The following is a 25743-nucleotide window of genomic DNA, read 5'->3' on the forward strand; positions in this document are numbered from 1 at the left end:
CAGGCCAGGCATGGTGGCTCATGCCTGTAATCCCAGAACTTTGGGAGGCCGAGGTGGGTGGATCACTTGAGGTCAGGAGCTTGAGACCAGTCTGGCCAACATGGTGAAACCCCATCTCTACTAAAAATACAAAAATTAGCGGGGGTGGTGGTGGGCATCTGTAATGCCAGCTACTTGAGACTGAGGCAGGAGAATTGCTTGAACTTGGGAAGTGGAGGTTGCGGTAAGCTGAGATTGCGCCACTGCACTCCAGCCTGGGCAACAGAGCAAGACTCCATCTCGAAATAAATAAATAAACAAACAAACAGCACCTTCAGTCAACTGAATTTAATTGACATACACCAGTTCATCCAATAATCAAAAATACACATTCTTCTCAAGATCACGGAGAATGTTCATCAAGACAGACTACATGATGGGCCATAAAACATACCTTAACAAATTTAAAAGAAGAGAAATCATACAGTATCTGCTCTCAGACCACAACATAATTAAACTGGAAATAAATAACTAAAGACAGTTGGAAAAAAACAAAATACTTGGAGATTAAACAACACACTCTAAAACTAAACACATGTGGGCCAGGCATGGTGGCTCATGCCTATAATTCCAGCACTTAGGAAGACCAAAGTGGGCATATTGCTTGAGCCCAGGAGTTTGAGACAATCCTGGGCAACATGGTGAAACTCCATCCCTATAAAATACAAAAAAATTAGAAGGGCATTGTGGTACACACCTTCCACCATGTTGACGAGGCTGGTCTCAAACTGCTGACCTCGGGTCTGCCCACCTCAGCCTCCCAAAGTGCTGGGATTACAAGCATGAGCTACTGTGCCTGGCCACAATTTTTGTTTTATAGAATCATAAGGAATTATATAATTATACTATATATAAAATATATAATCAGAATAATCATAAAGTATTATATTTTATAGAATTATAAACAAATGCCCCTCTTTATTCCTGATCATCTTTCTTGTTCTGAGGTCTACTTTATCTGAAATTAAATTAAGCTACTTCACCTTTCTTTTTTTTTAAACAACTTTATTGAGATATAATTGGCATATCATAATATTCATCTTTTTGAAAACTTTTTTTTTTTCCGAGAAGGAGTCTTGCTCTGTCACCCAGGCTGAAGTGCAGAAGTGTGATCTTGGCTTACTGCAACCTCTGTCTCCTGGTTCAAATGATTCTCCAGTCTCAGCCTCCTGAGTAGCTGGGACTACAGATGTGTGCCACCACGCTCTGCTAATTTTTTAATTTTTTTTTTAGTGGAGACGGGGTTTCACTGTATTGGCCAGGCTAATCTTGAACTCCTGACCTCAAGTGTTCTGCCTGCCTCGGCCTCCTGAAGTGTTGGGATTACAGGTGTGAGCCACTGTGCCCAGCCGAGAACTCTGTTTTAAAGGCTATTAAAATACATTTTAAAATTGTCCTTTTGAGACATCTAATCATAAATAACAATGTAGCATTCTTGAATTAATCTACTGTTTTGCAGTAGAAATGGTTTGAATGTGTGGGAAATAGTTTGAAAACTTGAATCTTCATTTCACTTGAGACTTCTTTCCACAGGCCATTTTGCAACCTGTGTTGGCAGCAGAAGATTTTACTATCTTTAAAGCAATGATGGTCCAGAAAAACATTGAAATGCAGCTGCAAGCCATTCGAATAATTCAAGAGAGAAATGGTAAAATGTTGAAGTTAGAAATCTAAGTGCTAAATGCTTTTTTAAATAGTTTTGACTCATTCTAATATAGTCTTAAATGTGGCTGTCTCGTGTACATTTATTTCAAGTTTGAAAGACTTCAGCTGACTTGAGATTTCAGAGTATATGGCTTGGCACAGTGGCTCACACCTGTAATCCCAGCACTTTGGGAGGCTGAGGCGGGCGGATCACGAGGTCAGGAGATCGAGACCATCCTGGCTAACACGGTGAAACCCCGTCTCTACTAAAAATACAAAAAAATTAGCTGGGCGTGGTGGTGGGCACCTATAATCCCAGCTACTCAGGAGGCTGAGGCAGGAAAATGGCGTGAACCCAGGAGGCGGAGCTTGCAGTGAGCAGAGATCAGGTCACTGCACTCAGCCTGGGCGACAGAGTGAGACTCCGTCTCAAAAAAAAAAAAAAAAAGTATAAACTTCCTGATTTGTATTTGACATCTCAAAAAAAGGAGACCAGAATTCAGTGATGCTTTGGATTTCACAGAGTTCAAATTTCTGCCCAGCGATTATGTTTATGAAACTGAGTATTTTTGAATGGTTGTGGTTGTAGTTACTGTTGAGAGGTGTCCATCCTTTTTCCAACTTATGATTGTTAGGACCTTGGTAGGAAGCAGTGGTTCTTTGTTTTTTTTTTTTTTTTTTTTTTTTTGAGACAGAGTCTCGCTCTGTCACCCAGGCTGGAGTACAGTGGCGGGATCTCAGCTCACTGCAAGCTCTGCCTCCCGGGTTTACGCCATTCTCCTGCCTCAGCCTCCCGAGTAGCTGGGACTACAGGCACCCGTCACCTCGCCTGGCTAGTTTTTTGTATTTTTTAGTAGAGACGGGGTTTCACCGTGTTAGCCAGGATAGTCTTGATCTCCTGACCTCGTGATCCGCCCGTCTCGGCCTCCCAAAGTGCTGGAATTACAGGCTTGAGCCACCGCACCCGGCTTTTTTTTTTTTTTTTTTTTTTTTTTTGAGACGGAGTCTCGCTCTGTCGCTCAGGCTAGAGTGCAGTGGCGTGATCTTGGCTCACTGCATGCTCTGCCTCCCGGGTTTACACCATTCTGCCTCAGCCTCCCGAGTAGCTGGGACTACAGGCGCCCGCCACCACTCTTGGCTAATTTTTTGTGTTTTTAGTAGAGACGGGGTTTCACCGTGTTAGCCAGGATGGTCTCGATCTCCTGACCTCGTGATCTGCCCACCTAGGCCTCCCAAAGTGGCCGGAAGCAGTGGTTCTTAAGCGTTAGCAAGCATTGGAAATGTTTGGAGGACTGCTGAAGCACATATAGCTGCCTCCCAGTTTCTGATTTAATAGGTCTGGGGTACCGATAGTTTGTATTTTTAACAATGATATGGTTTGGCTGTTTCCCCACCCATATCTCATCTTGAATTCCCACGTGTTGTGGGAGGGATCCAGTGGGAGGTAATTGAATTCTGGGGGCAGGTCTTTCCCATGCTGTTCTTGTGATAGTGAATAAACCTCATAAGATCTGATGGTTTTGGGAAATGGGAGTTTTCCTGCACAAGCTCTCTCTTGGCCTGCTGCCATCCATGTGAGACATGGTTGCTCCTCTTTATCTTCCGCCATGATTGTGAGGCTTCCCCAGCCATGTGGAAATGTAAGTCCCATTAAACTTCTTTCCTGTGTAAATTGCCCAGTCTCGGGTATGTCTTTATCGGCAGCATGAAAATGGACTAACACAAACAAGTTCCCAGGTGATGCTGTAGCTGCTGGTCCTGGGACCACGTCAACACTCACTGTTCTGGGGCACTGGGCAGAGACAGATAAGCTTGTACCAGCATCATGTGGAAGAGAAAATGGAATTCAAAACCCTATTAACCCTCGTTGGCTTTATCTTTCCCCTGACTCTGTGCTTAAGTTCACTTTCTCTCTAGCTCTTCCTGCTCTTGTTCCCTTACTGTGTACCTGAGCTACATTTAACATCCGGACTCAAAACAGCTGAGTTTCTAACCATGCTACTTGTTATTGTGCCATCTCCTTTCTAACCCAGATTATCACGTCTGTTTCACATTTCTTGCTGTGGTAACCTCACCTTAATTTCTATGTCTTCCTTAGCTCGATAGATTGCCATGATATTTTTTTACCATGGCCCCATAACCTCTTCAATGGTTTGGCAGCAGGACCTTTCCTTTGATTGTTTCTTGAAGATATGAGATCTATAGTTCAGTTGTATCATTGGCTCTTAAGGGCCTGGAACATGCAACAATAGGGCTTCTGTTGTTGCATGGCAAACATGAGAATTTTGCAGGGCCCTTCTTGGGAAGTTTCCTTCTCATTTGGCTGATGTGAGTAGAGACTATTAGAGCCAGCTGCCATCATAATCATCTGCTAGAATCCCAAGATGCTTTCCCTGGCAGCTAATAGCACTGTTGTCTGTGGGTAGGGGAAGAACACCACCCTAACCCTGAAGAATGCATGACATGGTGCTATTACTTTGATGAAAATAAGTTTGGAAAATAGTCTCTTTCTACTATGGTTTGCTCTCTAAAATCCTTTCCTCTGAATTTTCCTGAAAATATGCTTTATTCTGACTTATGGGTTAGATAATTTTAATAAGAATGTTAGTAAACAAATTTTTTTAGGAGATCAGGAAAAGAAATAGTGAACTTGACAATGGCATTCTTTAGTTTTCAGTTTGGAATTTTATTGGAAACTCATTTAGATTTTAATAAAAAGGGAATAAATACATATCTTGTATCATGCGGATGCCTCAGGCTGTCAGTCACAGAACACTCCAGTGAAGAAAAGATCTCCCAGAACAAGAAGTCCAGAGGAAGGGAGAGAAGGAAGACAGGTTCGGGGTTGGTTAATTTAGTGGCTCCGTGATGTAATCAAGGACCCCGACACTTTGCATCTTTATACTCTGCCATTCTCAGGATCTTCTCTCATGATTGTACTCTGGCTGTATTGAATGCAGACTCAACAGTGTCTTATGAAGAAATGGAATATTTCCTCCTCTATATCTCTTTTTGTTAGCAAGACAACAATTTCATGGAAACCCTCCAGTTTTTCCCTCAAGTCCTATTGATTAGGATGGGGGTCACTTGCCTTTCTTAAACCATCTGGCAAGGGGAATGGGACCATTATGATTGGCTTGAACCAATTAGGAGTCACTTTCCTGGGATGGGGGAGGGCCCTGCCTCTAAGTAGTTAGCTGCCTGATAATTCTGCAAAAGCTGACTCCTATTAGCAAGGAAGGAGGAGGGGAATTATGTAGAATAATGACTGTTGTCAGGCCACAGCATGGGGCATTTTACTTACATTTAAACATAAGCCAATACTTAGTTTCTGCTACAGAATTTCTAATACATGTACTTAAGAGTTTTGCTGGCTGGGCATGGTGGCTCATGCCTATGGTCCCAGTGCTTTCAGAGGCTGAAGCAGGAGGATCGCTTAAGCCCAAAAGTTTGAGGCTGCAGTGAGCTATGATAGCACCACTGCATGCCAGCGTGGGCAACAGAGCAAGACCCTGTCTCAAAACTAAAAAAAAAAAAAGAATGTTGCCTAACTAAGATCCAGGGTTGGATACCTTAGATTAATGTCGATTATACTCAAAACTGCAGACTAATTTGAAAATAGTTCTAATGATGAGAAAAATTCAAAGGTTCTCTGGATTCTTTTTATCTTTTTGGTATCTCATTAAATAATTTAGAGAAATTGCAAATGAGAGTATTATTTTGATGGTTTCTAACTACTTCATACTGTTGTGTTATTCTTAGTACTTTGAGTTTTCCTCAGAAATATTATTAGGAGAATAATAGTTTTATATCTTTTGACTGAGCAAAAATGCACTTAAGATTAATGGATTATTTAAGTCAGTTTTCTGGTTGTGATATTGTACTACTATAGTTTTGTTAGATGTTACCACTTGGGGAAACTGGGTAAACAGTACATGGCAGCCTTCTGCATTATTTCTTACAATTGCACTTACCTCAGAATAAAACATTTAATTTTTAAAAATGTGTTTAAACATCAGGAGGATTAGAGTAATAAAGCTACTTCAGAGTGGATCCAAAATCCTACAGTCATATGTGGATAAAGAAATGGAAGGTAAAAATTAAGAAGCATTCTGCTAATGTCGTGGAATGTAATAATTATAGATGCAAACAGAACAATTATTACCAGTCCACCTGCTTCGAAGGAAGATAAAAGTAATGAAGTAAATTAAACCAATATTTTAAGTTACCTTTTATTTTCTTGGGCTGAAGTTGCTACTTCCCTGGTTTATAATTATTAGACCAACATCTGAACAGAAGCTTCAAGGGCAGAGATTGTTTATTCATCTTTGTATCCCCCCAAAGTGCTTAGCACCATGGTTTTATTACGCATAGTAAGCAGGGCCCTTTTCAATATCATCTGTTATAATATAAATGAAGACTTCTAATGCTATTTCAATTAACAAAATTATATTTTGTTTTGTGACTCTTCTCATTTAAGGGACACCTTTGAGAGCAGTTTCATTATTAAGCCTAACTCAATGATTTCCATAGTATATTCTTAGACACTATATGATTATGGAAGAGAAAAACATATTAACTTTTTGTTGCCATATATTATTTTTAATTGCCAATAAAATAATTACTAAGAGATATTTCTAGTTAAAAGTGTGGGGTTTTTGGTGGGGCTTATTCTGTAAAATAGGAAAAGGCTTAAAAGATGATAGTTAAAAATGGCTGGGAGTGGGCCAGGTGTGGTGGCACACTCCTGTAATCCCAACACTTTGGGAGGCTGAGGCGGGCAGATCACGAGGTCAGGAGATCGAGACCATCCTGGCTAACATGGTGAAACCCCGCCTTTACTAAAAATACAAAAAATTAGGAGGACATGGTGGTGGGCGCCTGTAATCCCAGCTACTTGGGAGGCTGTGGCAGGAGAATGGTGTGAACCTGGGAGGCAGAGCTTGCAGTGAGCGGAGATCATGTCACTGCACTCCAGCCTGGGCGACAGAGCAAGACTCCGTCTCAAAAAAAAAAAAAAAAAAAAATGGCTGGGAGCAGTGGCTCACGCCTGTAATCCCAGCACTTTGGTAGGCCGAGGGGGCAGATGACTTGAGGTCAGGAGTTCGAGACCAGCCTGCCAACATGGTGAAACCCCATCTCTACTAAAAATTAGCCAGGCGGGCCGGGCGCGGTGGCTCAAGCCTGTAATCCCAGCACTTTGGGAGGCTGAGACGGGCGGATCACGAGGTCAGGAGATCGAGACCATCCTGGCTAACACAGTGAAACCCCGTCTCTACTAAAAAATACAAAAAACTAGCCGGGCGAGGTAGTGGGCGCCTGTAGTCCCAGCTACTTGGGAGGCTGAGGCAGGAGAATGGTGTAAACCCGGGAGGCAGAGCTTGCAGTGAGCCGAGATCCGGCCACTGCACTCCAGCCTGGGCGACAGAGCGAGACTCTGTCTCAAAAAAAAAAAAAAAAAAAAAAAAAAAAAAAAAAAAAATTAGCCAGGCATGGTGGCGGGCAGCTGTAATCCCAGCTACTCCGGAGGCTGAGGCAGGAAAATCGCTTGAACCTGGGAGGCAGAGGTTGCAGTGAGCTCAGATCGTGCCACTGCACTCCAGCCTGGGTGACAGAAAGAGATTCTGTCTCAAAATAAATGAATAAATATAAAATGGATGATAGTTAAAAAGATAATAGCTTAGGATGTTACAGTGATAGATCTAAAGGTAACTTGTACTTAAGGAACTAGAACAGTGAGAAATATATGTTTTCAATTGAGTTGATACTATTCCATGTGGTCTTTGGTTTTGAATAGGTGTATTACCTGACTGCTTAACCGATGGCTCTGATGTGGTCAGTGACCTTGAACAGGAAGAGATGAAAATCCTGAGGGAAGTTCTTAGGTACCATTCTTCAATTATTTTTAAAATGAATCATTATTATATGATCTGTACATATGCTTTTTGCCCAACAAATATGAACTAATAAAATTGCTAAATTATCTACTGAAGACTATCAAAATGATTTATCATTTTATGACTGTGAATATATTTCTTAATGACAGAAAAAGTTATTTTCAGGTAACTTATACCAGATCAGCCCAAATGAGAGGGTCTTTTTACACCCCCATCATAGGAATAGGAAAGTAGCCACCAGTGGGAAAAAGTTGCGGTAGACCTAGCCTGATCTCTGGAGAGAGGTGTAATAACTTGAGCTAAACAGCTTACTCCATGGCTTCTGGATCTCACTATGGAGGTGGCATATTCTAGGTGTCACATAGTAGGAGGCTGGGCATTGAGACTCCACAGATTGAATAGCTGACTTGGTGATAGTAACCTTCAAGGGAGGGAGGACAGTGAGAGGGGTCTATCCCAGATGAGTATCTTGCTGGTCTCTTTGTTTCCCCAGTTACATAATTCTCAGCCAAATGCCTGACAAGGAGTATGCAGACCACTAAGGGGGTCCACACACAACTAAGAAATGTTAATGGACATTTCTTTTTCTTTTGGGCCTGTTGTGCCCTGACCTTTACGGGAATTTTGGAAGGAAGGAGCAGTAGTAGCTCCTAATTTTTAAATCTCCTGTGAGAATATGTTAGGTTTAGGGCAAAAGGATGCCTATAATCACAGTGTCACCTGCAGACTTGGCCTTGGCCTTTGGGGTCACTTCTTCTCCAACTATACTACCACACATGACCATCTTCTAGCATCCTACAGTTCCCCCCACTTAGGTACTTTGTCCCACCTCCGAAGCAGAAGAGAGGATCCACCGATGGGCCTGGTGGGAAACTATGGCAGGAGCTCCAGGACACAGTGCTTAATTTCAGGGGGTTTGAGTGATTATGGAGAGGGTGGCAGATATGCAGGTAAACTCAACCCTTTCTTGCCAGATCCCTCTTTGGATGGCAGGGGCAAATGGGAGCCTGAGACAACACAGAATGCTTTGAGTTTACAGGTTTGAGAGGTAAGGGTGTTTGGTTCAGAGGACTGGTAAAGTTTTGATTTGGACTGGTTGTGTTGGTTGATTGGTGGCCTGAAAACTGGTCAGCACTGTATTTTCAGATTTTATTTTCCAAGAGCTTTTGAGGGTATATACCACTGTGTAAGTAATAGAACTTAGTTATGAACATGTATAACAGTTGAACTTGGTTACTTTCCAAAATCAGACTGTCTCAGCAGTTTACAAAAGTTGATGGGCTCAGATGATAGCTCAGATGCCACTGGAACAATGACATTTTATCGAGAGGGGTGTACTGGCTCTTATCAAGAGGGGTGTAATTGATCACTCGAAAGAGGGAGATTGAAGTCCTTATTAATGAGATTTGCCATTCAAATTTGGGTTCAGGATTTCAAATCTGTTGATCTTTGTTCAGCTAGGGTTCATTCAGAGTTCTAGAAGGAATGGGTAGACCTGTATTTTATGCTACTAACTGTATTATGCTGTATGCCTATGTATGTCTTTCCCAGTTGACTATAAGCCACTTCAGAGCAAGGTTTGATTATCTTCCATCTTTGTGTCTAATGTGCCTTTTATTGTAAGCTTAGGTTAGCATGTTGCTTAGTTGAATATTTGTTCTTTGACCAAAAAAGGAAATTTATCTTTTTACTTTATTTTTGTGTATTTCAGAAAATCAAAAGAGGAATATGACCAGGAAGAAGAAAGGAAGAGGAAGAAACAGGTGCCTAAAGAACATATAACAGAAGTATTTTATTGCTATTATCTCTTATTAAATTTACACCTAGTTCTTACTATTAAAATTTATACTTATGTGGAACTACATAATTTTAAGTACAATGTAAATATTGACCAATAATATTAATATATCAATAATTCTATGTACTTTGTGCATTACTGCTAGCCACCATGAATATTATATAGTAATGTATATACTTAACTGTATATAGTACATACAAAGACAACAGTACTAATTAATCTTACAGGACATGCATATAAGCAAGAGTAGTCATTTTTTTTGGCAAGTTTAAGCATTTGTATTTAACTTTTTATACTTTTTTCCCTTTATTTTTGTCCTGGTAACTCACAGAACAACATTTTTTTTTTTTCTTCTTGAGACAGAGTCTCGTTCTGTCACCCAGGCTTTAGTGCAGTGGTATGATCTTGGCTTACTGCAACCTCCACCTCCTGAGTTCAAGTGACTTTCTGCCTCAGCCTCCAGAGTAGCTGGGATTACCGGTGCATGCCATCACGCCTGGCTAATTTTTGTATATTTAGTAGAGACAGGGTTTTACCACATTGGTCAGACTGGTCTTGAACTCCTGACCTTGTGATCTGCCTGCCTTGGCCTCCCAAAATGCTGGGATTACAGGCATGAGCCACCATGCTCGGCCAGAACAACCTTTTATACATTTTTTCTTCTTTTTTGGAGACATCGTCTCACTCTGTCACCTGGGCTGGCGTGCAGTGGCAGTCTCGGATCACTGCAACCTCTGCCTCCTGGGTTCAAGCGATTCTTCTGCCTCAGCCTCCCAAGTATGTGGGATTACAGGCGTGCACCACCACGCCCAGCTGATTTTTTTTGTATTTTCAGTAGAGACGGGGTTTTACCATGTCATCCAACCTAGTCTTGAACTCCTGACCTCATGTGATCCACCTGCCTCAGCCTCCCAAAGTGTTGGGACTATAGGCGTGAGCCACTGTGCCTGGCCAACTTTTTATACTTCCTAATATAGAAAGTATATACCCTTTCTTTTTTTTTGAGACTGAGTCTTGTCGTATTGCCCAGGCTAGAGTGTAGTGATGCGATCTCAGCTCACTGCAACCTCCGCCTCCTGGGCTCAAGCAATTCTTGTGCCTCAGCCTCCCAAGTAGCTGGGATTATAGGTGTCTGCCACCACTCCTGCCTAATTTTTGTACTGTTAGTAGAGACAGGTTTTCACCATGTTGGCCAGGCTGGCCTTGAACTCCTGACCACAGGTGATCTGCTGGCCTTGGCCTCCCAAAATGCTGGGATTACAGACATGAGCCACTGTGCCTGGCCGAAAGTATATACTTTCTTATAAGAGTGTATACTTTATAAAGAGGCCAGACCTGATGGCTCACTCCTGTAATCCTAGCACTTTGAGAGGCCAAAGTGGGTGGATCATTTGAGGCCAGAAATTCGAGACCAGCAACATGGCAAAACCCCATGTCTACTAAAAATACAACAGTTAGCCGAGCATTGTAGTGCACACCTGTAATCCCAGCTACTCAGGTGGCTCAGGCATGAGAATCATTTAAATCCAGGAGCCAGAGGTTGCAGTGAGCCGAGATCGCACTACTGCACTCCAGTCTGGGTAATAGAGTGAGACTCTGTCTCAAAAGAAAAAAAAAGAAAACTATATCTTTGGATTCTGAGGTTGCAGTGAGCTGAGATCACACTACTGCACTCCAGTCTGGGTGACAGAGTGAGACTCTGTCTCAAAAGAAAAAGAAAAAGAAAACTATAATATCTTTGGATCGTTTAGGTAGTGAATTAGTTAAAATGAATCTAAATTGTGTGTGTTTTTTTTAAACTGTATTATGGAATCCTGAAGTTATCAGAGGCTAAAACAGAAGAGCCCACAGTGCATTCCAGTGAAGCTGCAATAATGAATAATTCCCAAGGGGATGTTGAACATTTTACACACCCACCCTCAGGTAAGGTTGAGGTGTACTGAACTTTCTCTAATAATGTGAATACATAAACACCATATAGAATGTGCCACCTTCTCATTTAACTTCAAAAGCCCTGGGAGGGAGTATTGAATGTCTTTGGTATTTAACGTTCTTTGTGAATTTGGTTAAAGAGGTTGCAGATGAGATGCTGACCTGAAAGAGAGTGTGTAGTCCCCAAGTTTCCACGTGAAGTCTGAAACCCAGAGTAGAAAGCAAAACTCCTTGAGGGAGTACCTGGCCTTTGTGCACGGCTGCAGCTTACAAGAGAGGTTCACATAACATTTGGTATTCTCTTCCATGCTCACAGTTGTATGGTATTTGAGAGTGAGAAGCTGAACTTGAAAAGATAATATCAAATTTCTTTTCTAATGAATTAAGTACAGCTAGAAAATAAGAGGTAGCCATTTTGTTCAGATATTTGGTCAGAAATCATATCTTTGAAACCAAAATTGATAGGAATCCTTGTAGGAAATATTAGTGGATGACCTTTTCAACATGTGGCAAATCTATTTTCAGTATGAACTGATGTTCTATATAAGAAAACAAGTAATTCTGAAACAGAAATTATGGTCATGAATTCAGTTCATTTTATTATGGATGCCTGTGGTTTTAAATAAACGTCCTTTTCTCAGTTAAAAAAATATATAACTCTGTGAGGTAGATATTATAATCCTTGTTTTTCTTTTATTTATTTATTTATTTATTTATTTATTTATTTATTTATTTATTTTGTGAGACGGAGTTTTGCTGTTGTTGCCCAGGCTGGAGTGCAATGACGTGATCTCGGCTTACCGCAACCTCCACCTCCTGGGTTCAAGCGATTCTCCTGCCTCAGCCTCCCGAGTAGCTGGAATTACAGGCATGTGCCACCACGCCCAGCTAATTTTATATTTTTAGTAGAGATGGGGTCTCCATGTTGGTCAGGCTGGTCTCGAACTCCCAACCTCAGGGGATCCGCTTGCCTCGGCCTCCCAAAGTGCTGGGATTACAGGCATGAGCCACTGTGCCTGGCTACTCTTATCTTCTTTAAAAAAATTATTTTTGTTGGGTGTTGCTGAGTTGCCCAGGCTGTTTTCAAACTCCTGGCCTGAAGTGATCCTCCTGCCTCAGCTTCCCAAAGCGCTGGGATTACAGGCATAAGCCACTGTACCCATCCCTTCTTTTTTTTAAAGAAATTCAAGGAAGCTGAGTGACTTGTCCAACCAAGATCACCGAACTCTTCAGTGGTGAAATTATGGCTTACCTTTGTCTTCTGACACCAAATACATTCTTCTAAACCTTAGTTGAGAAGAACTTCTATAATTGAGATTAGTGTGATGTTTACCCATTAATTTTTTAACGGAGGTTGGAGAACAACTTTCTTTTTTTGATATGCTTAATTTAAGCTGTTTTAGGTTCACAGTAAAATTGAGCAGAAGGTACCGAGATTTCCCCCATATAGTCCCTGCCCCAGTACATGACTAGCATCTCCCATTTTTGACCCCCTCGAAAGTAGTACATTTATTATGTTGGTGAACTTTCCTTGACACAACATTACCAACCAAAGAGCATAGTTTACATTAGGGTTCACTCTTGGTATTATATATTCTGTGGGTTTTGACAAATGTATGATGACGTGCATTCACCATTATAGTATCGTGTAGTATATGGTTTCACTGCCCTAAAAATTCTCTGTGCTCTGCCTGTTCATCCTTCCCACCTCCTAACCTGTGGCAACCACTGATCTTTTACTGTTTCCAGAGTTTTGCCTTTTCTAGAATGTCATGTAGTTGAAATCATACAGTAGTATGTAGCCTTTTCAGATTGGCTTCTTTCACTTAGTAATAATCCATTTAAATTTCTCCATGTCTTGTCATGGCTTGGTAGCTCATTTCTTTTTAGTGCTGAATAATATTCCATTGTCTGGATGTGTCATGGCTTGTTTATTCATTTATCTGCTGAAGAATATCTTGGTTGCTTCCAAGTTTTGACAATTATGAATAAAGCTGCTATAAACATCCATGTGCAGGTTTTTGTGTGGACATAGCTTTCAGCTCCTTTGCATAAATACCAACGAGCATGATTGTTATATCTTACAGTAAGAGTATGTTTAGTTTTGTAAGAAACTGCCAAACTGTCTTCCAAAGCGGCTATACCATTTTGCATTTCCACAGCAGCGAATGAGAGTTCTTGTTGCATCCTTGCCAGCATTTGGTGTTGTCAGTGTTCTAGATTTGGACTATTCTAGTAGGTGTGTAGTGCTATCTCATTGATGTTTTATTTGCATTTCCCTGATGACACGATGTGGGGCATATTTTCATATGCTTGTTTGTCATCTGTGTATCTTCTTTGGTGATGTGTCTGTTGAGGTCTTTGGCCCATTATATTTGTTGGGTTGTTTGTTTTCTTATTGTTAATCGGGTTCATTTTCTTACTGTTGAATTTTAAGTGTTTGTATATCTTGAATAACAGTCCTTTATCAGATTTTGTCTTCTGAAAATATTTTCTTCCAGTCTGTGGCTTGTCTTCTCATCCTCTTGATACTGTCTTTTATATAGCAGAAATTTTAATGAAGTTCAGCTTATTAATTATGTCTTTCATAGGGTGTGCCTTTGGTGTTGTATCAAAAAAGTCATCATCATACCTAAGGTCACCTAAATTTTCTCCTATGTAATCTAGGATTTTTACAGTTTTACATTTTACATTTAGGTCTGTAATCTATTTTGAATTATTTTTTGTGAAGGGTATAAAGTTTATGTCTAGATTCATATTTTTTCTTTCAGATGTCCAGTTTCCTTTCGTCATCGTATTGCCTTTGCTCCTTTGTCAAAGATAATTGATTATATTTATGTGAGTTTATTTCTGGGCTATTATGTTCCATTGATCTATTTCTCCATTCTTTTGCAAATACCACACTGTCTTGATTACTATAGTTTGAAGTCTTCAAGTTGGGTAGTGTCAGTCCTCCAATTTTGTTCTTCAATATTGTGTTGGCTATTCTGGGTCTTTTGCCTCTCCATATAAATGTTAGAATCTGTTTGTCAATATCCATAAAATAACTTGCTGAAATTTTGATTGATATTGTGTTGAATCTGTAGATCATGTTGGGAAGAACTGACATCTTGACATTGAGTTTTCCTGTCCGTAAACATGGAATAGGCCAGGCATGGTGGCTCATGCCTGTAATCCTAGCATTTTGGGAGGCCAAGGCGGGAAGACTGTTTGAGCTCAGGAGTTCAAAACCAGCCTGGGCAATTTGGCGAAACCCTGACTCTACAAAAAAAATACAAAAATTAGCCAGGCATGGTGGTGCATGCCTGTAGTCCCAGCTTCCAGGGAGGCTGAGGCAGGAGAATTGCTTGAGCCCAGGAGGTGGATATTGCAGTGAATCGAGATCGCATCATTGCACTCCAGCCTAGGTGACAGAGTGAGACCCTGTCTCAAAAAAAAAAAGAAAAAGGAAAAAAAAAAAAAAAAAGGCCAGAAGCAGTGGCTCACACCTGTAATCCCAGCAGTTTGGGAGGCCGAGGCAGTGGATCACTTGAGGTCAGGAGTTCAAGACCAGCCTGACCAACATGGTGAAACTCCATCTCTACAAAAAATAAAAAAAAATTAGCTGGGCATGGTGGCAGGTTCCTATAATCCCAGCTACTCGGGAGGCTGAGGCAGGAGAATCGCTTGAACCCAGGAGGAAGAGGTTGCAGTGAGCCAAGATCCTGCCATTGCACTCCAGCCTGGGCAACAAGAGTGAAACTTCATCTCAAAATAAAATAAAATAAAATAAAAACCATGGAATATCTCTCTATTTGGTTCTTTGATTCATTAGAATTTTCTAGTTTTCCTCATATAGATCTTGTGCATATTTTGTTATATTTTATATCTAAGTATTTCATTTTTAGGGGTGCTGTGCTAATGTAAATGGTATTTTTAATTTTAAATTCCATTTATTCATTACTAGTATAAAGGAAAAAGATAAACTCTTGTTTATTAATTTGTATCCTGTAACCTTGCTATATAATTATTCATTTCAGTTTTTCTGTCAGTTCGTTTGCATTTTCTACATAGATGATCATGTATTCTGCAAATAAAGACATTTTTATTTATTCCTTCCCAGTGTACATTTTATTTCTTTTTCTTGTCCTACTGGATTAGGTAGGACTTCTAGTATGATGTTGAATCAGAACGGTGAGAGAGGACATTTTTGCTTTGTTTCTGATCTTAGTGAGAAACCTTCTAATTTGTCACCGTTAAGTATTGTGTTAGGTTTTAGAGTTTTTTGTAGATACTCTTTATGCAGTTGAAGAAGTTCCCCTCTATTCCTAGTTTACTGAAAGCACCATTAATTTTAAGGAGGTAGATTCTTATTTGACAAAACAATAAGAGTATATTGAACCAGAAGCAGATTTGTGAAGTTACTTTGCTGCTTTCTTTGCACCAAGTCAAACCACTTATTTCTTTTTTATATATATGCTACAGATTGTAAGTAGAAATATCCTCATTTTAATTATATCCATGAAAGCCCCTGCTTTAGGTTTGTCTATGCTCTAGTTTGCTGACCCAAATTAACTTTGTTTTATATACACCTAAGTACATATACTATTTAAATCTTGTGTCTAACCTAATTTGAATAAATTTGCTTTGTCTGCTTTCTTATCTAAGTGAAGCTATAGAAAACTTGATCTCAAACCACATATGATTCAGTTATACATATTAATGGCACAGCATAAATGGTAGATAATTTCAAAAGTAATGATATCAGTTTTTAAAATTATTTTTTTAAATGGGCATATCTGATATTTCAGAGAATCACTTCATACAAAGTGATGGAAGCCTGGTATGAAGACCTGAGTTTGGAAGAATCATGAAGTTGTTTGAGCTCCTATTTTGTCCTTTTGCCTGTCTTTCCCTCATTCCTGCTAGCAATTGATAGTATCTTTTCTCAGATTGATGCAGAGTTGCCAGAGATGAGATGATCTTCCTTTAGGTTTTCTGGCTGTCCAATCTTCCCTTCCTAGAAATTAGAGAAGCTAAGTATTTTGGCTTCCAGTACTTTCCTTTCTAGGTCTGAGAATGTATGTCTGTTCATAATTAACCCAAGGCAAGAACTGTCCAGAGAAAGAACATGAGTGGAATATATATGCTTATATGTATGGGTTCCCCAGGAATTATTTGAACTGTCCCTTCTCCAGTTCTGTGAGTCCATTGAGGGCTAAGCCTACCTCTGCTAACATCGCTATCAGTAACAACAGCAGTGTTTTACCTCTATCTTTATTTGTTAGTTATATAGCTCCCTGTCTAGGTTGGCTTGGAGTGCTGGTTCCAGCTTGTCTCTTCCATGGAGATTTCCCCTATTGTCCAAGGGCCTGGAGAGCTTTTCTTCCTCCAACGTCTCTGGCACTGTAGTCAGTCTGGTCAAGAGCAGTGGTCTGCTGTCAAGTTTCTTGAACAGACAAAATTCTGTTTTCTGTTTTAGTATGTATGCTGGCAAGGTGTTTTTTGTTTTGTTTTGTTTTTTTTAACTGGCAGAATCAACCAGGTGTGGCAAAAATTTTAATCATTTAGAGACATGTGTGCCATGTTTTCCCATCATGCTTTTAGATCTTAGCATCATTTTAATGTCTTTGCTTGTCTCACTGTGCTTTCTTTCATAGCCCATGTGTTTACACTGAAAATGTTTTCTCTTTTTAAAAACAATCACCTTATAATAATAAATGGCTCAGAGGAGCAATTAGAATGTTAACCTCTGTCTTGGTTGGCACGGTCACCAAATGGCTGGAAAGTATTTAGTGCTCATGTTTATATGTGCTTCCAAGTTCTACTTGCTTTAGAAATCTTTACATTTTCATAATGCACTGGCAGGTTTATAGCTATCTTCAATACATAATTATAAACAAAAATTATTGACATTACTGGCACACACTCTTGCAATACAAAAAATTATAGTTTTACATTAATTGTTCTGAAAATGTAGGGTGACTTTTTACATGCAAGCAAAAGTTTGGAAACCAATTACATTGTAGTAAGGAATTAGTATACTGTTTATTTGGCTTATGTGGCAATCTTGTATTATGTTATAGTGTAGTTCTAATCTTTAGACAAGGATTTTACCTTTTTGTAGCTATAGTACTGTACAAACAGCAGGAGCGTGGTACTTGTTGAGATGTAGGTGAGAAACTGTAGTTCCAGGCTCCTTAAGGGTAGAGATGTGATGTTTACTGTTCTTACCCAGTGGCTGGCACAATATAGGCATTGAATATATGTTGACTGAATATGAGGAAAAACAAGTATTATTAACATTAGCTCATTTTGGTAAGCCTAGCCTAATACTTAATATTTCTCATAATATTCTAATTGGTCTTATTGTCTACTTATTGCCAGAAGTTAAAGTGCATTTTGCTAATCAGTCAGTAGAACCTTTGGGAAGAAAAGTGGAAAGGTCTGAAACTTCCTCCCTGCCACAAAAAGGCCTGAAGATTCCTGGCTTAGAGCATGCGAGCATTGAAGGACCAATAGCAGTAAGTAAAAGACATCACTTTTGAGAACTATAAACAAAATGACAAGGAAATCAAACTTCGAATTGAATCAGTCAGTGGGCATCTGTGCTACTTAATAAATGGACTTGAATTTAGATAGCTCCTTTTCTTACTTGACCCAGAGTTTATCAGTACTTGGAACAGAAGAACTTCGGCAACGAGAACACTATCTCAAGCAGAAGAGAGATAAGTTGATGTCCATGAGAAAGGATATGAGGACTAAGCAGATACAAAATACGGAGCAGAAAGGAAAACCCACTGGGGAGGTAGAGGTATGGCTAGCCTTAATATGTCAAGATTTACAAATTGGTACTGGAACTCTCAAAATCAGAATATGTGCAAGAAAGCCTCTAGTAAATTTTGCTTGCAGACCCATTCCTATTAACCACCTCCTAGTGCAGTAGCTGCTAAGTCTTTTCTAGGAAGTGAAATTGTTGTCATAAGGATTTTTTGAGGCAGAAAATAAGAGAGGTGTCATTATACATTTTTTTCTTATGCTGTTTCTTTACTTGCTCTTCTTTGAGTATGTCAGGGTCAGTAGTCTGTTTCACCTGAGCATTCTGAAATGTTTTATCATAGAGCAGCATCAGTACCCCAGCCCCCACTTCCAAGAGGGCTTCTCTAAGAAGAGACTTTATGAAGAATAGATTTAGGAAACCTAGTCTATGTCTGTCTCTCCCTCCACCCCACAAGAAAGTGCCCCTGATTTTCGTTCATGTGAGGCAGTATGTTGGGAATTTTAGACAAATGATCCTATTTCATACGGTAGCCAATTTTTTCTTTTTTTCAGGAAATGACAGAGAAACCAGAAATGACAGCAGAGGAGAAGCAAACATTACTAAAGAGGAGACTGCTTGCAGAGAAACTCAAAGAAGAAGTTATTAATAAGTAATAATTAAGAACAATTTAACAAAATGGAAGTTCAAATTGTCTTAAAAATAAATTATTTAGTCCTTCCACCGAGGTTTTTAGTTTCAAACACTTTTGTAAATCCAAATATCTTATTAAACACTTTAGGTAAAGGACAATAGGGAAGGCAGCTACTCATACTGATTAGTTTAATACAAATTCCTGAATGGTGTCCCTTGGAAAGAGGGTATAGAAAGAAACCAGTTGATAGTATGTTCATTCATTCAAACTCGGTTACCTACTGTTTGTGCCAGGCATTGTGCTAAGCGCTAAGGATACAGTAGTCCACGAGATTGACAGGGTCATTGCCTTCATGGGGCTAGTGGAGAAGGCCCAAAGACCAAACTGTTAGAAAGGCAAAGTGTAAAGTCCTATGAGCAGGGCTGGCTAAGCCTCTTTAAGCTGAATGGAAGGTTAATTACACAAAGAATAGGTAAGGAACAACTCAGGTTCTGCAGCAGGAAATAAAGCATATACTGAAAACCTGGAATATACATATGAGTGGAGAGGGTTAGCATATGGAGACAGGTGGGGTACTGATAGTGCAGTCTTGTAGGGAATGTGAGGATTTAATTTTTTTTTTTTTAGAGACAGGATCTTGCTTTGTTGCCCAGGCTGGAGGAAGCACAATCCCAGCTCTGTATTTTAAATTTTGTAATACCAGCAGTGTCAAGTCATTGAAAAATTTTAATGCAGGGGCTGGGCATGGTGGCTGACACTGTAATCCCAGCACTTTGGGAGGCCGAGGTGGACAGACTGCTTGAACCCAGGAGTTTGAGACCAGCCTGGGCAACATGGCAAAACCCTATCTCTACTAAAAATACAAAAAAATTAGCTAGGCATGGTGGCACACACCTGTAGTCCCAGTTACCTGGGAGGCTGAGGTGGTAGGATCACCAGAGCCCTGGAGGTCAAGGCTGCAGTGAGCTATGATCACAGCACTCCACTCCAGCCTGGATGACACAGTGAGACCCTGTCTCAAAAAATAAATAAATAAAAATAAATAAAGCATGGAAGCTACATGATCAAAATTTTCATTTTTATTACTGTATGGCGACTAGTGCATGAGGTAGAGTAGTTGTGGGTGTACCATGTATGAGACAGTCCAATCAAGGGTAGAGATACCCTGGGCAATGGTAAGGTAGATTTTACATTTATCATTTACACCTATATAAGGCAGGAGCAAATAGGACTTGGAAAATAGATGTGCAGGATGTAAAAAATCATCACTCTTTCTAGACAAACTATTACTAACACACAGGCAAAGGGAATAATTGATTGAGCCTGTTGAAGGAGATGCCACCACTGGGTGTTGGTGTTTAAGAGAAGTGACCCTAGGATAGTTTTCTGTAGTCTATTTAAAGATAAACACAATAATAGGAGACCTTTCTTTCAGAAACTTCCAGGCCGGGTGTGGTGGCTCATGCCTGTAATCCCAGCACTTTGGGAGGCCAACGCAGGAGGATCACTTGAGGTTAGGAGACCAGCCTGGCCAACATGGTGAAACTCCGTCTCTACTAAAAATACAAAAATTAGCAGGCATGGTGGCGGGCACCTGTAATCCCAGCTACTTGGAAGGCTGCGGCAGGAGAATCGCTTGAACCCGGGAGGCGGAGGTTGCGTTGAACTGGAGCTCACACCACTGCACTCCAGCCTGGCTAACAGAGCCAAGACTCCGTATCCAAAAAAAAAAAAAAAAAAAAAAGGGCCAGGCACAGTGGCTCATGCCTGTAATCCCAACATTTTGGGAGGCTGAGCGGGGGCGGATCACTTGAGATCAGGAGTTCAAGACCAGCCTGACCAACATGGTGAAACCCCATCTCTACTAAAATACAAAAATTAGCTGGGCGTGGCGGTGCATGCCTATAATGTGCCAGCTACTCTGGAGGCTGAGGCAGGAGACTCGCTTGAACCTGGGAGGTGGAAGTTGCAGTGAGATCACGCCACTGCACTCCAGCCTGGGCAACAACAGAGCAAGACTCCATCTCCAAAAAAAAAAAAAATTTCCAATCTTGTAATATCCCATGTCCACCCTTTTCTAAGTACAGGATACTCCTGAGATTTAACTTATAATCACATTTTATCTCCTTAAGTCTACGATTATAAGCTTTTAAAAAAGGATACCAAAATTAGTGTAACAAGAATTACTCAGTTTCAGTTACACAATTCCAACCTTCAATCTGCAGAAAAACCAGTATTTACGTTTGTTGTATTTTCATCACTAGATGGATAAGAGGAAATGCTAGTGATTAAAACACAGAAATCTGTTTCATGTAACTTTTTATTAAAAATAGTTTTTATATTGGATACATGTTTACAGATACCATTTTAAGAGGACCTAAGGCATACAAATGTGGGCTCTTGGCTTGCTTCACTGAGTAAAGATAAAGATACAAAAATCCAGATCTGTCTGAGGGTAGTCATTTAAAGACAGCTGCTAACGTGGAATTCTCACAATTGTTCTTTTAAGGGATATTTTAAGCCTTATTCTCTTATCGTCATAGGTAAGCACTTGTACCATGAAAACTGTAACCTGTACTTCAGGAAAACATTCACATTTCTGCTACAAGAAAAGGTTCAGATGATGATGTAAATGTTTAAGACTTATGGCAGCTCTTCAGAAAGAAAAAGGAAGTCTTCATAAGATACAGAGACAGGGAGGCTGAGGCGGGTGGATCACAAGGTCAGGAGTTCAAGACCAGCCTGGCCAAGATGGTGAAACTCCGTCTCTACTGAAAATACAAAAATTAGCCTGGCATGGTGATGGGCACCTGTAATCCCATCCACTTGGGAGGCTGAGGCAGAGAATTGCTTGAACCCAGGTGGCAGAGGTTGCAATGAGCTGAAATCGTGCCACTGCACTCCAGCCTGGGCGATGGAGCGAGACTACATCTCAAAAAAAAAAAAAGAAAAATAGTACTTCCTACTAGGACTTAAAGTTACTTAAAAGGAGTCAAGAGTAATGAGGAGGGCTGGACACGGTGGCTCACACCTGTAATCCCAGCACTTTTGGAGGCCGAAGCAGGCGGATCACTTGAGGTCAGGAGTTCAAGACCAGCCTGGCCAACATAGCGAAACCCTGTCTCTACTAAAAATTAGCTAGGTGTGGTGGTGGGTGCCAGTACTCCCAGCTACTCAGGAGGCTGAGGCAGGAGAATCACTAGAACCCAAAGGTGGAGGCTGCAGTGGGCTGAGATTGCGCCACTGCATTCCAGCCTGGGCAACAGAGCGAGATTCAAACAAACAAACAAAAAGTAACTAGGAAACTGTTTTACATGTGGGCTTATTATAAGAAGAAATTTAATAAAAGCTAAGAGATGGGTCTGGATAAAACTTGCTGATTCAAAGAAAGTGGATGGGAACTTTACTGATCTTGGTTTAAAATATCCTGAGTCACCTGCCTTATGAGGTGGAAGGTCTTTCTTTCTTATTATATGTACACCTTTAACTGAAGAGGGGAGAAAAGCTCTATACCATGATGCTTTGATTTCCCCAAAGCTTACCTTCTATAAGTAGTCAGTGATAAAGTGCCGTTGACCCGCATTTGTTTAGAATTATTTCATTAAAACTGGGGTATGACCTGGTAGTTTATAATAAATATTTATGTATAATTTTATTGCCTTTTAAAAGATACTGTAAAATTGACATATCTCAAAATGGAGTTAATTTATATTTACAACAAACCAAACACAAACATCAATTATGGAATTACAGGGTCACATTTTAATTCCTGAATTTTACAGTTTAGCATTAATATCACCACATGTATACAAATGGTGTAAAACAAGTACAGTGGTATTTTTAATACAAAATAAACATCTGTTTTATGGAAAAACTATACTTCATATCTACACAGACAGCTCATCTTTTCCAAACAATAGCCAAAATTAAAATTAACTACAAAATCTCCAAAACAGGGGAAACTGCTTCAGATTAAACTATTCCAGGAAAAATGGACCCATAACACATTACAAGGGTGATCTAAAGATTGTGGCTGGAATTACTATTAAAAATTTTTTTTTCCCAATGCATTAAATTGTATTTTGGGGACATTTTTCTCACTTCGGCATGATCTCAGATCATAGATGAGCAAACTAACATTAAAATATGTACAGTTAACTTGTTGCTCTAAAAATAAAACGTAACTGTTTGCCTCAATTTAATTTTAAAATTCACTTACGTACATGGAATGTGCTTTTATTCTTCTTAAAAAAGCAGCTTTCATATCACACCCTTGTTTACAGAAAAGCTACATGTGCTGCATGCTGACTTTGACAAGTCGCTTCTTGGATCAAAATGGCTTCTAGATACTAAATGCCACTTAATTCAGCACTATTCTTTGTTGGTCTGTATAAGTAACACTTTAAAACTTGCAGCTCTGGAAAGAGAGAGAACTTTACTAACAAAGCAAAAAGTGATTTCAAAGTATCTTCCACAAAAGATTGTACTGGTAGGTGGTTGAAAACATTCTGTTCTATCCACTTTCAAATTTCTAGAGAAAATCATTTTGGAATACTACTGTACTGATTCTTGGCCTTCATTGTCTCTAAAAGTGCTGATTTTAACATTATCTTAAAACTGTCCAGTTTGAATTGAGCTTGTTTTCATCAATATACATATTGAAAATTCTTGGTGTAGAAAATTCAACATGTGCTGAATATGGGGTGTACTTCCCTTCAACTACCTAAAAGGCTGAACTTTTGTTAAATCTTAAATAAATGGTCCCAACAGCTTAACTTCATTTTTTTAATGATAGTTGAATGTGTTTTCCATAAAAATTTCTTTTAAAAAGAGGCAACTGATTAAAACAACAACATGGCCAGCACCATTATACAAGTAATGTTATTGAGTTTACAACTGAAGTTCTATAAAATTGTTTTTAGATCAATACCCCGAGGAGCAAACCTGCATTATTATATCAACCTTTTCCCCTCCCCTAAACCATCCCAAAACCTGTGACTTTTCCTTGCTGAGAATCTGTCTCCCAGGTTCTGGTTACTAACGTTTGTTTTGACAGCCTAAAAGGCAAACCCCTTAATTACTAGCAAGCAATGAAGTTCCTGGGAAGCCTGTTTTTTTATTAGAACTAAACTCCCTTAGCTGATATATTGAGTGTCTTTTGCTACTCCTTGTATATTTTCTAAGTTCAATTGAGAAAGCTTTCTGATTCGGATTTACAGCTCATTGAACAGTTGCAGCATTTTAAGACCACATGTTGAGGGTCTCCTAATATTTTATGAGCCAAGACGAGGTCTTTTCCTAGGGGATGTTTCTTCTTCTTCATCTTCCTCTTCATCATCTGGATAATCCACTAGGCCAACCAAACTTCCCTATTGAAGAATTTAAAAAATTTTTCTTTAAACATATATAACAAAAAAGAGCTTTTAGTACAAATCCAATCACTTGTAAAGATATCAGAAATCGTTTTTCTAAATGATATCAGAAATTAACACATTTGAATTTGATAAAGGAACTGCTTGAAATTACAAACATCTGAGTACTAATTGGTAGCACTTGCAGTAACCCTTAATTTTTCTATCTGGTTCTTGGATTATTAATGATACTTCAAAACTCAATTCTGCAAAATTTTACTGTGGGAAAATGCCTACTTTTCCAAATAGAGATAACAATGATAACATTTGGAAGCTGGAAAGGACATTGGAGATGCACAAGTGCATTTCTCTAATTTTATTACCACAAGAAATCCCTTTGTAGTCTTTGTTCATCTTGTGTATATTTCATCACTAAGTACACATCATTGTTTTCATTGTGCTTTTGAAGTATAGCTTAAATGGCTGAAGATAGACACATGAAATGATTCCTATAAAATAATAAGTAAAACATTCAGGGCTAGCTCTCTGACCAAAAGAAAAATAAGCATGAGGTAATTCATGGTCTTGGCCTTTGATGAGTAACAGACTTCTGTGAAAATCCTAGAAAAACTCTGGGTATTCTCCAGAAAATTATACATCCACAGCGTTTCATTCATTTTGAGCCAATCCCATGAAAACTTATGTCCTATAGGTTAAGAGGGCTTCTGTAAACACTGTATTTAGTTCAAACCCTTCAGACCTCTAGGAGATAAACAAATACAACAGAAGTAACTCATTTTTCATATCTAAAGTACTGAGATACCTGGTTTTACCAGAATGTAACCAAATCACTATAACATTAACCAACCAAAAAAAGGCCCCTGGGCAGCTAGAAACAGTTATCAGAAAGACTTACATACCTGTCGGAGAATCTGTTTCTCAACTTAATCACACACACATCTTAAGTCTGGATATGCAAGAAGCAACATGGCTAAATTGTTAAAAACAGGCTAACTGTAGGCTGATGTCAAATTCTAATGACAGCACGTTTTATGTAAAAAAACAAACAAACAAAAAAAACTTTGGGGGTGGGCACCGTGGCTTATGCCTGTAATTCCAGCACTTTGGGAGGGTGAGGCAGACAGGTCACCTGAGAGATGATGAGTTCAAAATCAGCCTGGCCAACATGGTGAAACCCTATCTCTACTAAAAATAAAACATTAGCCCAGCGTGGTGCCAGGCACCTGTAGTCCTAGCGACTCGGCAGTCTGAGGGATGAGAATCTCTTGAACCCAGGAGGTGGAGATCGCACCACTGCATTCCAGCCTGGGCAACAGAGCAAGACTCCATCTCAAAAAAATAAAAAAATAAAATCGCAAACCCTTGGGCAAGTGGTTTAATATCTCTGCCTCAGTTTGTCTGTAAAATTGGTATAGTAGTATTTAGGCCTCAGTGGACTATTTTGAAAATTAAATTGATGGCCAGGCGCAGTGGCTCACGCCTGTAATCCTAGCATTTTGGGAGGCCAGGGTGAGTGGATCAACTAACGTCACGAGTTCTAGTCCAGCCTGACCAACATGGTGAAACCCCGTCTCTACTAAAAATACAAAACTTAGCCAGGCGTGGTGGCGCATGCCTGTAATCCCAGCTGCTTCAGAGGCTGAGGCAGGAGACTCGCTTGAACCCGGGAG

At 39.8% G+C, this 25743-nt stretch overlaps 2 protein-coding genes across 12 annotated transcripts in view; one reads left to right on the forward strand and one right to left on the reverse strand.

The window, feature by feature from the left end:
* The window catches only part of CFAP36 (cilia and flagella associated protein 36), a 28442-nt gene extending 7628 nt beyond the window's left edge, over window positions 1–20814 (forward strand). Inside the window, exons 4-11 of one of the 4 annotated variants that reach the window (XM_073023012.1) lie at window positions 1573–1687; window positions 7481–7568; window positions 9292–9343; window positions 11199–11301; window positions 17677–17813; window positions 17954–18103; window positions 18622–18719; window positions 20137–20814. In XM_073023012.1, the coding sequence (XP_072879113.1) occupies window positions 1573–1687; window positions 7481–7568; window positions 9292–9343; window positions 11199–11301; window positions 17677–17813; window positions 17954–18103; window positions 18622–18719; window positions 20137–20173 (780 nt within the window). In that variant the 3' untranslated portion in view covers window positions 20174–20814. Of the gene's footprint in view, window positions 1–1572; window positions 1688–7480; window positions 7569–9291; window positions 9368–11198; window positions 11302–17676; window positions 17814–17953; window positions 18104–18621; window positions 18795–20136 lie in introns of those variants that run through there. The other 3 variants (XM_073023011.1, XM_007970573.3, XM_007970574.2) reach the window with 3 other exon arrangements.
* A 1626-nt stretch (window positions 20815–22440) lies between these two features.
* Window positions 22441–25743, reverse strand: part of PPP4R3B (protein phosphatase 4 regulatory subunit 3B) — a 70686-nt gene continuing 67383 nt past the window's right edge. For 7 of the 8 annotated variants that reach the window (XM_073023010.1, XM_038006960.2, XM_073023009.1 and 4 more), the window contains one exon: window positions 22441–24070. In XM_073023010.1, coding sequence (XP_072879111.1) covers window positions 23975–24070 — 96 coding nt within the window. In that variant the 3' untranslated portion in view covers window positions 22441–23974. The remainder of the gene's footprint in view (window positions 24071–25743) is intronic. The other variant, XM_073023007.1, reaches the window with a different exon arrangement.

The sequence above is a fragment of the Chlorocebus sabaeus genome, chromosome 14, assembly GCF_047675955.1.
Source record: "Chlorocebus sabaeus isolate Y175 chromosome 14, mChlSab1.0.hap1, whole genome shotgun sequence".
NCBI lineage: Eukaryota > Metazoa > Chordata > Mammalia > Primates > Cercopithecidae > Chlorocebus > Chlorocebus sabaeus.